Below are 16,665 nucleotides of genomic sequence, written 5' to 3' on the forward strand. Positions count from 1 at the left end.
ATTAGAAGAAGACAAGAAGAACAGATAGTGGAGTCAATAATTGTGGTCCTCCTTTTCCTTCATTTTATTGCACTATTTATACTTTGGTACAAGTTTGTTGCTTTAATTGCTTTACAAGTAAAATCGTGTTTTTCTTCTACTCTTTACAAAATTATTTGTTTGCATATACAGTGAGACTTGACATTTCCTTCTATTATTATTTATGGCTAATAAAATCCACCAATTGTCTCGGTGCTCCTTTCATACGTGTTGGCCTTTGTTGGTTCCCACCTTCTAGTATCGTATCACTTCCCAACTATAAATATAGGTAGTGAGTGCATTTGAATATCAAAGAATATAAGAAACTCAAAAAAATATCAATTTTAATATAATATAATCACAGAATGGCCCTATTTTCAGATGAAACCGTTCGATTGGTTGGCAACTTTTCTCCAAGCCTATGGGGACACCAGTTCTTGAATTTTACATTCGATAATAAGGTATTTAATTTCAAGTCATTGAGTTTATTTGGTGTTCTACTTGCGAGATATTATATTATATATTATCGATTAACGAATTTCAAATTTTTTATTTAATTTTGTAAGTGTGTCTATATATATATAATCATATGGTTAAAGCATTCTGTACAAAATTATCTATTATATTATCATATCATGAAAAAAATGATTAATTAACGAATATTATTTCTATACAGATAGCAGAAAAGTATTCCAAAGAAATCGAATTGCTGAAAGATGAAGTGAAAACTAAGTTAACAAATCCAGAAAGGAAAATGGTGGACACCATGAATTTGATCGACGTACTCGAACGCCTCGGCATATCGTATCACTTTGAAGATGAAATCAAATATAAACTAGAACAATATTTTGGTTTGAATACAAATTATGAAGACGACAACTATGACTTAAGCAATGTTTCAGTACATTTCCGATTATTTAGGCAACATGGACTCCACTTAACTTCTGGTATGTACCCCACACACGCACAGAGAGACACAGATATATACATATATATATTGCTTGATGTTCCTTTGTAATATATTTATCTTTCTTAATCTTAGAGTTTTAATTTCGCTATTTTAAGTGAAAATTTTGACTTCTCCTTGAAGCATGCATGGGTATGATGAGAGCCACGGTACGTGTTTGCTCATCTATATATCATGATTATTATCCAAAAGATAACTCCATCATTTATGTTTCTATCAGAAATATTTAGCAAATTCAAGGGTCGCGACGGAAAATTCAAAGAATCTCTTAAAAGTGATATCAGGGGGTTGTTGAGTTTGTACGAAGCGGCGCATCTGAGAAAGCACAATGAAACTATACTTGATGATGCCCTTGTTTTCACAAAAGAGTGCCTCAAGTCCATGGATCCAAACCTCAAATCACCCCTCAAGACACAAGTTGAACATGCGCTTATGCAACCCCTACACTTGGGGTACCCAAGATTTGAATCGTACCATTACATCTGTGTCTACGAGGAGGACGAATATTCTAGGGACGAATCACTTCTCAAGTTTGCCAAACTAGACTATAATGCAGTGCAAATGCTGCACAAACAAGAACTCTGTGAAGTCTCGAGGTAACAGTGCGGTCAATAAAATAATGAACTCTACAAATTAAATTGGTATGCACCTAATTGTATGAGAGGACTTAAAAAGAGGCAAGTCAAGACAATCGTCTCACTTTTGAAACAAAAAATGGACATTTATTATATATGATCTATATTAGGTTTGTCATCTTGAAAGATCTAAACAATGTTGGTGATTATGTCACGAACTCGACGAAACTTGGGTTTTTTAAAATTAGTTTTAACCGGCATAAATCTGGTTTATTTTTTCTTGTTATTCTACAGGTGGTGGAGAGATCTGAACATTATGTCTAAACTTCCTTATGCTAGAGACAGACTTGTTGAGTGTTACTTTTGGGCGACGGGAGCATATCATTTGCCTAAGTATTCTCGAGGCCGAGTCATGTTGACGAAAATCATCAAATTGTTATCATTGATAGATGATACATTTGACGTTTATGGTACAAGTGAAGAACTAGATGCCTTCACTATAGCGATTCAGAGGTAAAGGAAAAGAACAACTTGGGGAGCTGGCCAAGAGAGTTTGAAAATTGAAATTATAAATACTAAATCATCCCTTGCTTAATAATTTTTTGTTGGTTGTTTCAGGTGGGATATTAAAGAGATTGATTTACTTCCAGAGTATATGAAACCACTCTATACTGTCATTTTGAATCTCTACGATGAATTTAAGGAAGAACAAGCAAAAAAAGAAAGATCTTATGCAGTAGACCATACGATAAGCGCAGTAAGACTTTTTCACTTCAAATTACGAAATAAAAACATTTCTTTCCAATCAAAACTAATAGACATATAATTTTGATTTGGTTACAATGATATGTAGTTGAAAGAACAAGTGAGAAGCTACAATGTCGAGGCCAAGTGGTTTCTCAAGGGTTACTTGCCACCATTTTCAGAGTACCTCAACATTGCTCTAACAACGGGCACTTACCACTTTCTTTCGAATGCATCATTGATGGTATTGGATTTTGCCACTCGGAAAGAATTTGAATGGCTAAATACCATGCCAAAGATTCTTGGAGCATCCCTTACAATTTGTCGACTAGTTGATGACGTAGCTACGTATAAGGTAGGAATGAGATGTCCATAATTAACATTTTATCTACAAATATTGTAGAATTTTTCCCTCATAAACCAATATAGGCTATGGTTTCGATAATCAGTACCACTCCTTTACTCTATAAGGACAAGATTTGAAACCCACACAAATACATTATCTGCACTAAACTTTTGTGGATTTAACTAATTAATGACCTAACATAACATCAAATGATCATTGTGTTCGAAAGATAATTAAAATGTTATTATAGAATATTTAGTATTTAAGTTATAACTGCTAATATCATTGTAGACTGAGAAAGAAAGAGGCCAAATATCCACCGGTATCGACTGCTACATGAAGGAAAATGGTGTGGCAATGGACGAGGCGATAAATGAGATTGAAGAAATGGTTACATATGCGTGGAAAGAAATTAATCACAATTTCAAGAAACCATATCCGTGTTCAAAAGAGGTCCATTCGATAATCCTCAACATCACAAGGGTTATATGTGTGGCCTACAACAACTATGAGGATGGATATACTGAGCCAGAAAAGGTTTTAAAACCCCTTATTGTTGCAATGTATATCGAGCCCTTCAAGATTTAGACATTTCAAGTCATGACTTGTTGTAATAAACCATCCAAGTGTTTGTTTCATGCATGCGTTGTCTCTATACTAAATGTTTAATCAAAGAATGTAATATTTAAACTTTTAATAAATTTGCAATTATGAGTAATATATTGTGCTAGAGTGATTATATTCCTCATCTTTTTAAAAGAATGATTTTTGGAAATGACTAGCTTTCTGTAGGGGTGTTCATTAAATAGTTTACACCGATAAAACCGACCGGACCATAAATTTCGGTTTTTTTGGTTCGGTTTAAACGGTTTTTCGGTCGGTTATGGTTTTGAGTTTTTGTATTTTCGGTTTTTCGGTTCGGTTATCGGTTTTTGAAATTTTAAAACCGAAAAAACCGAACCGACCATTTAAAAAATAATAAATAATAAAATAATTAATATAAGTAATTTAATAAATAATAAAATAATTAATATAAGTAATTTCATTATGTTTACTATTTTACTGCCTTATTGATATATAGTTGTGACTTGCAATCAGGTTTGTTAAGTTGATCTAATTTATATGAACTTATTATTTTTCATAATAGGTTGACATTTTCATTTCCCTACATATGAGGATTTTTTTGTAGGAGTTGATGTATCCAATGCTGGAATTATTCACTATCAACATATCCAAATTCTAAATTGCTTACAATTGTCGTAGCTATATTTTTTATTATTTTATTTTGATGTTTGTGAGATACTCAACAAATTGGTTAGAAGAATTATAGCCATGTCTGTTTTTTATTACTTTATTTTGATTTTTGTAAGATAATCAAAACCAATTTGATTGTGATTTTTTATTATATTTTTTTAAAATTTATAATGTACAATTTTATTTATAACTAAATTTATTAAACAAACCGTAATAACTGACCGTAAAAAGCAAACCGTAATACAAAAAAATCAAACCGGACCGAATTAAAATGGTTTGGTTTAGGATTAAGCAATCGAAAAACCGTAAACCGAAAAACCGAACCAAACCGACCGTTGCACACCCCTAGCTTTGTGTTTGCATAAAAAATAAATTATTGGCCCAAGAATAAGTGTGAATGAATGCCCCAACAAATTAGGTAATATTTTTTGCCCATGAGGGTAAAATAATTTGAACGGCTAATTGGTTGAAATATGAAAAAAGTATGTGGACTCACACAACTGGTCATGAAGCCCACGTGCAGTGACATGAAACATTGTGCAAGCATTTTGGCCCAATGAGGGTAAAATAATTTGAGAGGTTAATTGGTTGAAATATTGAAAAATTCTGTGGACTCACACAACTGGCCATGAAGCCCACATGCAGTGACGTGAAACATTGTGCAAGCATTTTGGCCTAATGGGTCAATGCTTGTAGGGGTAATTGTTTGGGCAAAAAATTAAATGATGCAAGCTCATCAAATATGGCAGATAAATTCTTATCGATTTAAACTGATCACCAAGAGACAAAAGAGGAGAAGATCGTGAGAAGAAAGAGAAAGGGATCATGGGATGAAAGAGCGAAAGATCATGGATCATGGGAGAGTGGAGAGAACTGCACATCATTCAGAAGAAAAAAGATCGGCCAACACAGAGAAGACACACACACAATCTATTTTATTTCTCAATTTCCAATTGTTTTTCTTTGTTTATAGTGTCATATTTGTTTAGGAGATAATTAAAGACGGTCAAATTTAGTATCTACAATCGTTGTGTTTTTAGAAGTTAGATTTTCATCATTTTTACACAAATTGGTGCATCTTTGCAACTAACACGCCCGCAAATCAAGATATTGTGCAAATAATCATATTTAAATTCAAAATCAATAGCATATTACTCATCTTTATCTGATGCAAATTGATTGAAAAATATGCCGAACAATATTTTTTAAAAAAATTAAAATTTTAAAAAATAAAAAAATTATATATATTAAATCAGGCGGCTGCTTAGGCCGTTCTAAAAATTGGGGTGGTGGATGATAGCCCAACGCTTAGGCGCCGCCTTTTAGAACACCGTTTATTACAAATTACATTGGCTTTTTCATCAAGTTTATTTTTGAAAACCCATATGATACCTATAACAGAATGATCTGACGGTCTATGAACTAAATGCCAAAATTTATTTCTATCATATTGACCTAATTCCTCTTGTATGATATCTATCCAATTAGAATCAATTAGAGCTTCATCAATATTCTTAATTTCATTATAAGAGATAAATGCAGCATGCAAAAACTCACCAATCATATGTTTTCTAGTTCTTAAAGGAGTAGAAGGGTTACCTATGACCAACTCGGGTGGATGATTCTTGTACCGATAACATGGCTTAAGAGCATTTGAATTTAAAATAGGTGGATCTTGTTCTTGGATCGGATTAGCTTGTTCTTCAACAAGCTCAGTTTGATTTCAAACTTAATATGTTGTTGGCTCACCTTGATCTTCTGGTATGATCTCGATGTCTTCATCAGCTTGATTTGTGGGCATATCTGGCTCACAATGCAACTTATTTGTTCTTCTGATTTGAATATCATCATTGTTAGATTGAAGATTAGTATTTTCCATTATATTGGAAAGATCATTCAAGTGTGCCTTGTGTACATTAGGAACAACATTAGATTCATAAAATACTATATGAACTGATTCTTTAACAATTAGAGTTCTTGTATTGAATACACGATAAGCTTTATTAACAGATGAATATCCTAAAAATATTTCAGCATCTGATTTTGCATCAAGCACAGTTAAATGATTTTTCTTATTGTTGTGAATAAAACACTTACAACCAAATACAGCGAAGTATGATTTTTTTTTTTTTTATTGATTTCCATTCAAAATATGATAAGGTGTTTTTCCATGCTTTTTGTTGATCATCAACCTGTTCTAAGTATAATAGGCAGTGCTTACAACTTCAGCCCAAAAGCACTTTGAAATTCCAGAACCAGCTAACATGGTTGCTTTCTTAAGTGTTTTGTTCCGTCTCTCAGCAACACTATTATGCTGAGGTGATCTGATAGTTGAGAAATCGTGTTTGATTCCATTTTCTTCCAGATAAGTCACAAGAAACATGTTTGTAAACTTAGTTCTCCGATCATTTCTGATCCAGTATGTCATGCCCCGAGACCGGGGTTAGTCGACACCGGCGTTGCTCAACAATCACATATTCGTCAAACAACAAGCCTCGTAGTACAGTATATACCAAAAACAGTTTATTTCTCATAATCAACAAAAGAATCATCTTTATAACTTAAATACCAAAATAAACTGATTAAAATGTTTTAATAGTGCGGAAGCAAAAAACATAAACTAAGCTTTAAAACTTCTGGAATAACTCGAGATCTTCTACCATTCCCAAAATTGCTCTTGCTCTTCTTCATCCATTTGCTCTTCATTCTTATCTGGGTGGAGAGGAAGTAAGAGGTCAGTATTTTGAGAAATACTCAGTAAATGGGGGCCGATCGTGCATAACAAATATCAAGGATATACATACGAATAAATTATCGAAATCTCAATATTAAGCATGTTGAATCAAATACTAACAAAAATACGAATATAGCACTGAAAATCTTCTCATTTTCTATGATTTTACTGATCAGTCATCTATATGTTACTCCTCTAAGAGGCGAGGCCAAAGGAACGGTTATTATAACCCACCGCATCAGGGCCTAAACAAAGCATATCAAAGTTCGGAATTTCCTTTACCATTTCGAAATCGAATCATTACAGTACATTTCAAAGAATTCAAACATGCTTTCAAATATTATAACTGATATCGAACAACGAATAATTCAGGGGATTTCATAACAAATGGAAACGAATATATCATTCCGATCGAATTTTTAAAGTCATAGTTAATTTATTTTCGCAATATATCATGCTCACTTAAAAAGAAAATAAGTGTGCCAAATCTTTTATATAATAATATATTTATTCAAAAGTCCACTTTAAAAATAATTAAATAAGTGAACCATATTTATTCAAAGAATAAAAATATCAAGAGCCACTTAAAATAAACATAAGTGTGCAATTTTATATAATAATATCAAAAATCCACTTACATGATTTCGTTTGGATTAAAACGCTAGAAGGACGTGCTAAAAGAACTCCGTTCGAACAAGGTCGCGGTAAAGCTTTGAACTCGGCTGCTGTAATGCTTCGAATTTGGCCTGTTTTCCAACAGCTATATTTTGAATTTTTGTAGCTACGGGGAGGGATTTTGCAGTATGTGAGGTGGGATTACTACCACATAGGTTCTTCTTATATATCCTTGGATAGTCAGCTACAAGGTAAGCTTTTATCACTTCCTTAATGTTGATAATGGCTTAGTCAAAGGGATGATTACACTATTCTCTCCTAAATGAACGTGGTCTCTTCTTGATTCGAGATACACATCCGAGATTCATGCTGTAATGGTGAGTGATTTTGGCTTCCTTAAGTGCAAATGGAGAGTGATTTTGGGCTGCATAAATCTCCTCCAAGATTGGTGCATTTCCATATTGCACTGTCTTCACACAGTCAACCACTAGGGTCTTCTCATTATGTATACACTTTAGAATTTTCATCTATTGAGAACTGGTCTGGTCTTTGGATTTCAGAAAGATAATTCATGTAAATCTTGAGAAGTCATCGATCATCACAAAGGTGAACTTTATTTCCCCTAAGATCATCACCGGTATAGGACCAAACATATCCAAGTGTAGTAGTTCCAAGCATCGAGCTGATGCAGTACATCATTTGTACTTGAAATTCGATCTGACTTGCTTTCCCATCTGACAGGCTGAACAGATCTGGTCATTTGAAAGTCAATATAGGGCAGACCGGATACTAAGATGTTTTTTCTTAGGTTAGAAATGATTTTGAAATTCAAATGATTTAACCTTTTGTCTCACAACCAATTCTTGTTAGCATTAACAACAATAAGACATGTTGGATCATATGGTTGTTCAACAAACCAATCTATTTTATATGTATTACCGGTTCTGTTACCTATTAACATAGTTTTACCATATTTATTCTTGACAATGCAAGTATGTTTGTGAAATTCTTCAATAATCTATTGTCACATAATTGACTTATGCTGATTAAGTTATAACATAAATTTTTAACTGAAAGTAGTACATATCGATAACAATATTACAATGTATAATCTTACCCTTATCCACAGTTTTACTTTTCGAATCATCTCCAAATGTGATCCTTGTACTTGATATTCAATGATTTCAGATAATAAATTGACATTTTCTGTTATATGCCTTGAACATCCACTGTCCATGTACTAAGTTGATTTCTTTAACATCTTGATCTATTGTACCTGTAATCACATATTAAGAATAATTTTGGTACCCACATCTATTTGAGTCCAGAACAGATTACTCTCTTGGAGACCTAAACCCGAATTTTCTTGACATATCTTTCATTGTGTATCTCCAATAGGGTATGTGATTTTGTTAAAATCTTGCTAGTGTTGTGTGATGTGTGCTTCAAAAACCTTTTTTAGGCCTTTCATTCTGATTAGTTAACCTATATCTCTTTTGAACTGGTTTGCATTGTAGTAATGATTATGTCTGACCTTCATAGAGTTCTGTCAGGTGTGATTTTATCATTCCAGCTTGATTTGGAATGACGATCATATCCATTTTTTCTTAGTTTGTTTTTGAGCTAACCTGACCTATAATTCTCAGGTTCTACGTATTCAAACCCACGATGCATTCTTTTGTTATTATGATAAACATGCTGACTAACTGTTGTAACTGAGGGTGTTGTTGAAAGTCCGTTCAACGATTAAACAACCGTCGCTAATGAATTAGCGACGGTTTTTCATAATCTGTCGCTAAAATTAGAGATTGTATTCAACCTGAAACCGTCGCTAATTAGTGACAGTTTTATAAACCGTAGCTCTTAACTAACACTAAAAAATTTGAAAAAATTAAAGCGAAAAAATTTACCCTAAATCAAAAACTAGCTATTGCATCAATTGGTTCAGGAGAAGAATTAACAGTGTTATGGCATAGAAAGCTCGGGCATATGTCAGGACGAGGATTGAAAATTCTCTCAGAACGGAAGCTGCTGCCGGGACTTACAAAAGTGTCACTACCCTTTTGTGAGCACTGTGTTATCAGTAAACAACACAGATTAAAGTTTGGCACTTCTACTGCCAGGAGCAGAAACATATTGGAACTGATTCATTCGGATGTTTGGCAAGCACCTGTTATATCCCTAGGAGGAGCGAGATACTTTGTCTCGTTCATTGATGATTTCTCTAGGAGATGTTGGGTGTATCCAATCAAGAAAAAATCAGATGCTTTCCAGATCTTCAAAGATTTCAAAGCGTGGGTTGAACTTGATTCTGAAAAGAAAATCAAGTGTCTGAGGACTGACAATGGAGGAGAATATACCAATGACGAATTTGATGCATATTGTCAACATGAGGGCATCAAAAGACAGTTCACAACGGCTTACACACCTCAACAGAATGGAGTGGCGGAGCGGATGAACAGGACCTTGTTGGACAGAACAAGAGCTATGTTGAGGACTGCGGGTCTAGACAAGTCATTTTGGGCGGAGGTAATCAAAACCGCTTGTTATATTATCAATCGTTCTCCTTCAGTGGCGATTGATCTGAAGAATCCGATGGAGATGTGGACCGGAAAGCCGAAAGATTATTCTCATTTGCATACATTTGGAAGTCTGGTGTACGTTCTGTACAATGAACAAGAAAGATCGAAGTTGAATTCAAAATCCAGAAAATGTATCTTCTTGGGTTATGCTGATGGAGTAAAGGGGTTTCGCTTGTGGGATCCTACTGTTCACAAGCTTGTCATCAGCAGGGATATTATCTTCGAGGAAGATAAAGTAAAGGGAGACAAAGGCACACTGAATTCAAAAACTACTATATTTCAGGTGGAAAATAAGACGGACGAAGGTCAAGTTTCTTGTGAAGCAGTACCAGAGCACGAAGAACAAGAACATGTTGAGTCTGAAGTTTCCAATGTGAGGCAATCAACTCGAGACAGAAGACCACCAGGTTGGCTTTCAGATTATGTCACTGAAAGCAACATTGCATATTTTCTATTATCAGAGGATGGTGAGCTATCGAGTTTCCACGAGGTTACTCAAAGCTCGGATGTATCATTATGGATGATAGCAATGCAAGAAGAGTTGGAGGCATTAGACAGGAATAAAACTTGGGATCTTGTTACACTACCACGAGGAAGGAAAGCCATTGGAAACAGATAGGTCTATAAGATCAAGCGTGATGGCAATAACTAAGTGGAGCGGTATCGTGCTAGATTGGTGGTAAAAGGGTATGCTCAGAAAGAAGGCATTGACTTCAATGAGATATTTTCTCCTGTGGTTCGGCTTACAACAGTCAGAGTGGTGTTGGCATTATGTGCGGTGTTTGACCTACATCTAGAACAGCTAGATGTGAAAACGGCATTTCTTCATGGAGATCTTGAAGAAGAAATCTATATGCTCCAACCAGAAGGTTTTGCGGAAAAAGGCAAAGAGAACTTGGTTTGCAGGTTGAACAAATCTCTGTACGGTCTCAAACAGGCGCCGAGGTGTTGGTACAAGAGATTTGATTCCTATATCATGAGCCTTGGATACAACAGACTGAGTGCAGACCCTTGTACGTATTTCAAGAGGTCTGGTGATGATTATATCATTTTGCTGTTGTATGTGGACGACATGTTGGTAGCAGGCCCCAACAAAGATCAGGTCCAAGGATTGAAGGCACAGTTGGCTAGGGAATTTGATATGAAGGATTTGGGACCAGCAAACAAGATTCTAGGGATGCAAGTTCACCGAGACAGAAGTAACAGAAAGATTTGGCTTTCCCAGAAAAATTATTTGAAGAAAGTCTTGCAACGCTTCAACATGCAAGATAGTAAGTCAATTTCGACCCCTCTTCCTGTTAACTTCAAGTTATCCTCCAAGATGTGTCCTAGCAGTGAAGCAGAGAGGATTGAGATGTCTCGAGTACCATATGCATCAGCAGTGGGAAGTTTGATGTTCGCTATGATCTGTACAAGACCGGACATTGCTCAAGCCGTGGGAGCAGTTAGCCGGTATATGGCGAATCCTGGACGAGAGCATTGGAGCACTGTTAAGAGGATCCTTAGATACATTAAGGGTACCTCGAATACTGCATTATGTTATGGAGGATCGGATTTTACACTCAGGGGCTATGTCGATTCAGATTATGCAGGTGATCCTGATAAGAGGAAATATACTACTGGTTATGTGTTTACACTTGCAGGAAGAGCAGTAAGCTGGGTTTCAAAACTGCAGACAGTTGTGGCGTTATCTACAACTGAGGCAGAATATATGGGAGCTACTCAAGCTTGCAAGGAGGCAATATGGATTAAAAGATTATTGGAAGAGATCGGGCACAAACAAGAGAAAGTATCTTTGTTTTGTGACATTGCAAGGAATCCAGCATTTCATTCTAGGACGAAACACATTGGAGTACAATTTCACTTTGTGCGGGAAGTAATAGAAGAAGGAAGTGTGGATATGTAGAAGATTCATACAAAGTATAACATAGCTGATTTTCTGACCAAACCAGTGAATACTGATAAGTTTGAATGATGTAGATCCTCAAATGGCCTAGCGGAAACGTAAGCAGCAGGTGATGGCAAGATTGAAAGGGTGTGTGAAGATGTGTTTGATTCTCAATCAAATCTTCAAGTGGGAGAAATGTCGGCAAAATTGATGGTCAACATAGGTGGGTGAGCATTTGTCAACATAGGTGGGTGAGCATTTCGTGATGAAATTGTTCGACAATTTCTTATTCACACATAGCCATGCACCTATAAATAGGTACTCATTTTGCAATTCATAGCATCCCATTCTCAAACAACATCTTGAGTTGTCTCTCTTCTCTCCTATTAGTTCTATAATATTTGTGAGGTGTTTGTTGTCCTGTATTAAGAGAGTGTGTTCTCTTTGGAAATACAGTGAGTGAGTTGTACACCACAAAATATTATAGTGAAATTTTTTTTCATCTTGCCCGTGGTTTTTCCCCTAATAATTTTTAGGGGTTTTCCACGTAAATCTCGGTGTCCAGTTTATTCTTTATTTTCAGATTTTATTATCTCAAATTACTGCAAGTGGGACCAACCATAACAACAACAACTAAATTACTTGATTTTCTTCTTCTAGATTTATTTAATGGGAAAATGTTTTTTTTAATCTATTAACTTATTCAATTTTGTGTTATGATTATCTAAAGAAAATGAAAACAAATTATTTAAACGTACCAAAAACTTTTAAGGTGTAATTAAATCAAGAATTATGTTGAAAAATATTATAACCAGAAATAAGTAAGTATATTAAGAATGTGTCTCATGTGAGACCGTCTCACGGATCTTAATATGTGAGACGAGTCAATCATACCGATATTTACAATAAAAATTAATACTCTTAACATAAAAAGTAATACTTTTTCATGAATGACCCAAATAAGAGATCCGTCTCACAAATACGACCCGTAATACCGTCTCACACAAGTTTTTGCCATATATTAATTGGTCAATCTATCTTTTTATTAAACCCAAATTGTTCGCCGACGGAAAAATTTAATTTACTCCCATACTTATGGACGATAATGGAAGTTATCGATTATGGTCTCATTGATCAATTTTGTGAGACTGACCTTATATTTGGGTCACCCATAAAAAAATATTACTTTTTATGTTAAAATTAAAACTTTTATTTTAAATATGGACATGGTTGACTCATCTCACGAATAAAGATCCGTGAGATCCTCTCACAAGAGACCTACTCTTTTCGCAGACTCATGTTATTATTATAATCATATTGTTTAGTTTGTTTACTGTAGTTTTAATTCCTTAATTTCTTGTTTTTATCATTAAAAATAAGAATGTCCTTGGTGATTGTGGCGTTGAGCCAAGAACCCACGCTCTAATCAGTCTTGACCCAAGCAAAATAACCCGGATTAAGAATTGTGCGACCTCATCATCATCACACACACACACAAATATATATATCATCATTGCTAATTAATAGGGAGAGATGCTTGCCCTACACTACATAATAAGGGTGTCTATTTGGGTGGGTCGAGTCGGATTAAGCAACAGTACTATTCAAAAACTGCTCAACCAGAACGCAACCCGAACATGATCCAACCCGAAAACACTCAACCCCAACCCGAACCCGAATCAACACATTCAACCCGATTAACCCGATTTTGATTTTGATTTTTAAATTTTTTTAAAGAAAATTATATAAAATTTAAAAAAAATAATATTTTAATTTAAACACATAATAAAAATATCTCCCTCATATATATGATTTAAATTTGAAAATCTAATTGTAGAAAAATAAAATATATTTACTAAATCAAATAAATAATTGTTTAGAAAATAAAAAATGTTCAAAATAAATATTAAATTATGAAAATTTATGATATAAATATACAATAAATATTTTTTCAGATATACAATATATAAAAATGTAGGCAATATTTATTAATTATGTTTTTTTTAAAAAAAATTAAAATTTTCGGGTCAACCCGAGTTGACCCGAACCCAACCAATCAATTTTTTCGGGACAGCTATCGGGTCCAACCCGATCTGACCTGAAAACTCCAAATTCAAACCTGATTTTTTTCGGATTGAATCGTTTATGATTTTAACACTCATACTATATAACACATATTAATAATAAATTAATATATTAGATAAAATAATTGGAAGGGACCTTTCCTGAAGGTCTAAAAAAAAACATAGTTTACTGTTTGTTTACTCGTGAATTCTAATAATTGAAGACAACAAAGATTAAAAAAAATTTATGAATGTCAAAAACTATTTATTTATGTAGATCCAAATTGTCGATATTATCAAAAACTATATGTAATATTAATGATATACAATTCTAATATTTTAAATTATACAATAATTTAAATATAAGGTATGGATCATTTTCTTAGTAGAATGTCACATCCCGAGATTAGGCATGTATAAGCACAACAGTATATTGAATTGTTGAAAGATGAAGTGAAGACATGGAGTATCGGGTCAAAGGCTGGGTCGACCTTCTGGGTCCAATTTAGACAATATGTTTTAGGATGAAATAATTATGGATTTTTTTCAAAAATAACGTAAAAAAAAAAAAAACATTTTCAAAATTGGACGTTGAGCACGGACGCTGGTCCACGTAAGCGACGGAATATTTTAGCGACGGATTATATATAAAAACCGTCGCTAATGTGCGACAGGTTTTTTAACCGTCGCTAAATTTGAATCAGCGACGGTTTTTAAGCCGTCGCTAATTTTAACCGTCGCTGTAATGGAATCTGCGACGGTTTAAAACCCGTCGCTAATTCGAAATACCTACCTCATCTACTTATAATTGTATCAACAGCGTGCACATACACGCCGCGGATAATCTTGAACTTTCAACAGCTTGCAACTTTGCAGCGTGCAATATACGCTGCAAAAAGCCATTTTTGTTGTAGTGAAGACAGAGAAAAAAACAAACAAGAAGTTAATCAAGACTGAAATATCTCAATTGAATGTTGTTCATTTTCCTCAACATCATCATGTGGTCGAATGTCATGTACAAGATGCTGCGGGACAAACATTAAGCAAATTTGTAAAACTGTGTATGTTCGACCAAGACGGAGTCTTTAAAATCCTGCTAGCCAAACAAACCAAAGTCAGTCATCCCTGAATCACTGAAAAAACTAGGTTGAATAGTAGAGGTTCCTGAAAAAACTTATTTTTTGATGACTTTATTATCTGTTTTTTTTCTCTATCTTCACTACAACAAAAATGGTTTTTCGTTCAAGATTAGCGACGGTTTAAAGACCGTCGCTAATTAGCAACGGTTTATAAACCGTCGCTGATTTCCATTACAGCGACAGTTTTAAACCGTCGCTAAAATTAGCGACGGTGTATAACCGTCGCTGATTCAATTTTAGCGACGGTTTAATAATCCGTCGCTAATTAGCGACAGTTTTTATATATATTCCGTCGCTAAAACATTCCGTCGTTAACGTGGACCAACGTCCGGGCTTACTAAGCGCGGACGCTACTCCACGTGAGCAGCGTCCGCGCTCCGTAAGCGCGGATTACAGTAGTTTTGAAAATTTTTTTTTTTACGTTATTTTTGAAAAAAAATTTAAAAATTAAATTATTTTTGAAAAAAACCCAATAATTATAGAAATTTAAGCATAAAAAAATAGCACCTAAAATTTAATTTCATAAATATAAATTATATCCTCTTAATTTCCGGTTTGATCCGAGTTCCACTCGGCATCCACATGATATTTCTAACACTCTCCTACATAAAAAAAAAAAAATGACTCGATAAACCGTATTTATTTTCAGTCAAAGAAGTTTTGGTAAAATGCCGAATTTATTTATTCATATTGACATTTAACTAAAATTTAGCACATATTTTGTGAAATTTTAATTATTGCAATACATCTCTGTTTGAGATTATATGAATATGATATTAATTAAATTTCTGGTGCATTATATTATTACCCAAAATGGTAAAGTACGTAACAGTAAGTTAGGCAAGCCGCAAGTTGCGCGTAATATTATTTATGGGTTGTCGTGATTAATTAATGCATGCATGCAAGTTGCGAATCGAGTTTGGCAGCAACTTGGAGAGCAAGTGGCTAGAGCTGGCTGTCATTTAATCTCCGTCATAAACTTGTGTGAGACGATCTCACGGGTCGTATTTTGTGAGATCGATATCTTATTTGGGTCACCCATGAAAAAATACTACTTATCATGCTAAGAGTATTACTTTTTATTGTGAATATCTGTAACGTTGACCCGTCTCAAAGATAAAGATCCGTGAGACCGTCTCACAAGAGACCTACTCTTAATCTCTTTGCTTCTACTTATATTAAACATATATTATTATAATGTTCATGGTTGTTAGCGATATCGAGTTTGTTTTTTAAGATTTTTTTCAAAAAATATTTATATATTTTATAGTTTTTTTTTTAAACTTTTTAGAAGTGAATTTTCAAAATGATCATTTTTTATTAATTAACTTTAAATTTGTAATCTTAATTTTGAGCCTCGACACTTCTTAAGGCTCTCTGGTTTTTCGATTATTGTAGGTGCTGTAGTATATCATGTTGTGTATTACATTAAAAAATTATAGCATGCTTTGCATCCTTAATTTTTATTCCATTCAAAAAAAATTAATATAATTATTATCTACATATCTCGATATAATCTACATTTTAATTCAAATTTTCATCTATACTTTGGTTTGGTTTTCATAAAAAATAAAATTTGTTTTTCAAAATTATAAATACTCCACACATAACAAAAATAAATAAATTATTAGACAAAAACTTGCAAACAAATTTTATTTTTTCTAAAAACAAAACCAAATATATACCCCATTTCCCTGTATAATTTTATAAAAAAAAATATTTTCTCAAAGTATATATATA

General features: G+C 33.8%; 1 protein-coding gene across 2 annotated transcripts in view; it reads left to right on the forward strand.

The window, feature by feature from the left end:
- The first annotated feature begins 342 nt into the window (after positions 1-342).
- The window catches only part of LOC140963684 (germacrene A synthase-like), a 31,634-nt gene continuing 15,311 nt past the window's right edge, over positions 343-16,665 (forward strand). Inside the window, exons 1-7 of one of the 2 annotated variants that reach the window (XM_073423088.1) lie at positions 343-479; positions 695-965; positions 1,206-1,581; positions 1,855-2,073; positions 2,179-2,317; positions 2,414-2,659; positions 2,942-3,389. In XM_073423088.1, the coding sequence (XP_073279189.1) occupies positions 384-479; positions 695-965; positions 1,206-1,581; positions 1,855-2,073; positions 2,179-2,317; positions 2,414-2,659; positions 2,942-3,238 (1,644 nt within the window). In that variant the 5' untranslated portion in view covers positions 343-383 and the 3' untranslated portion in view covers positions 3,239-3,389. Of the gene's footprint in view, positions 480-694; positions 966-1,205; positions 1,582-1,854; positions 2,074-2,178; positions 2,318-2,413; positions 2,660-2,941; positions 3,390-16,665 lie in introns of those variants that run through there. The other variant, XM_073423089.1, reaches the window with a different exon arrangement.

The sequence above is a fragment of the Primulina huaijiensis genome, chromosome 2 (genome assembly GCF_012295235.1).
Source record: "Primulina huaijiensis isolate GDHJ02 chromosome 2, ASM1229523v2, whole genome shotgun sequence".
NCBI lineage: Eukaryota > Viridiplantae > Streptophyta > Magnoliopsida > Lamiales > Gesneriaceae > Primulina > Primulina huaijiensis.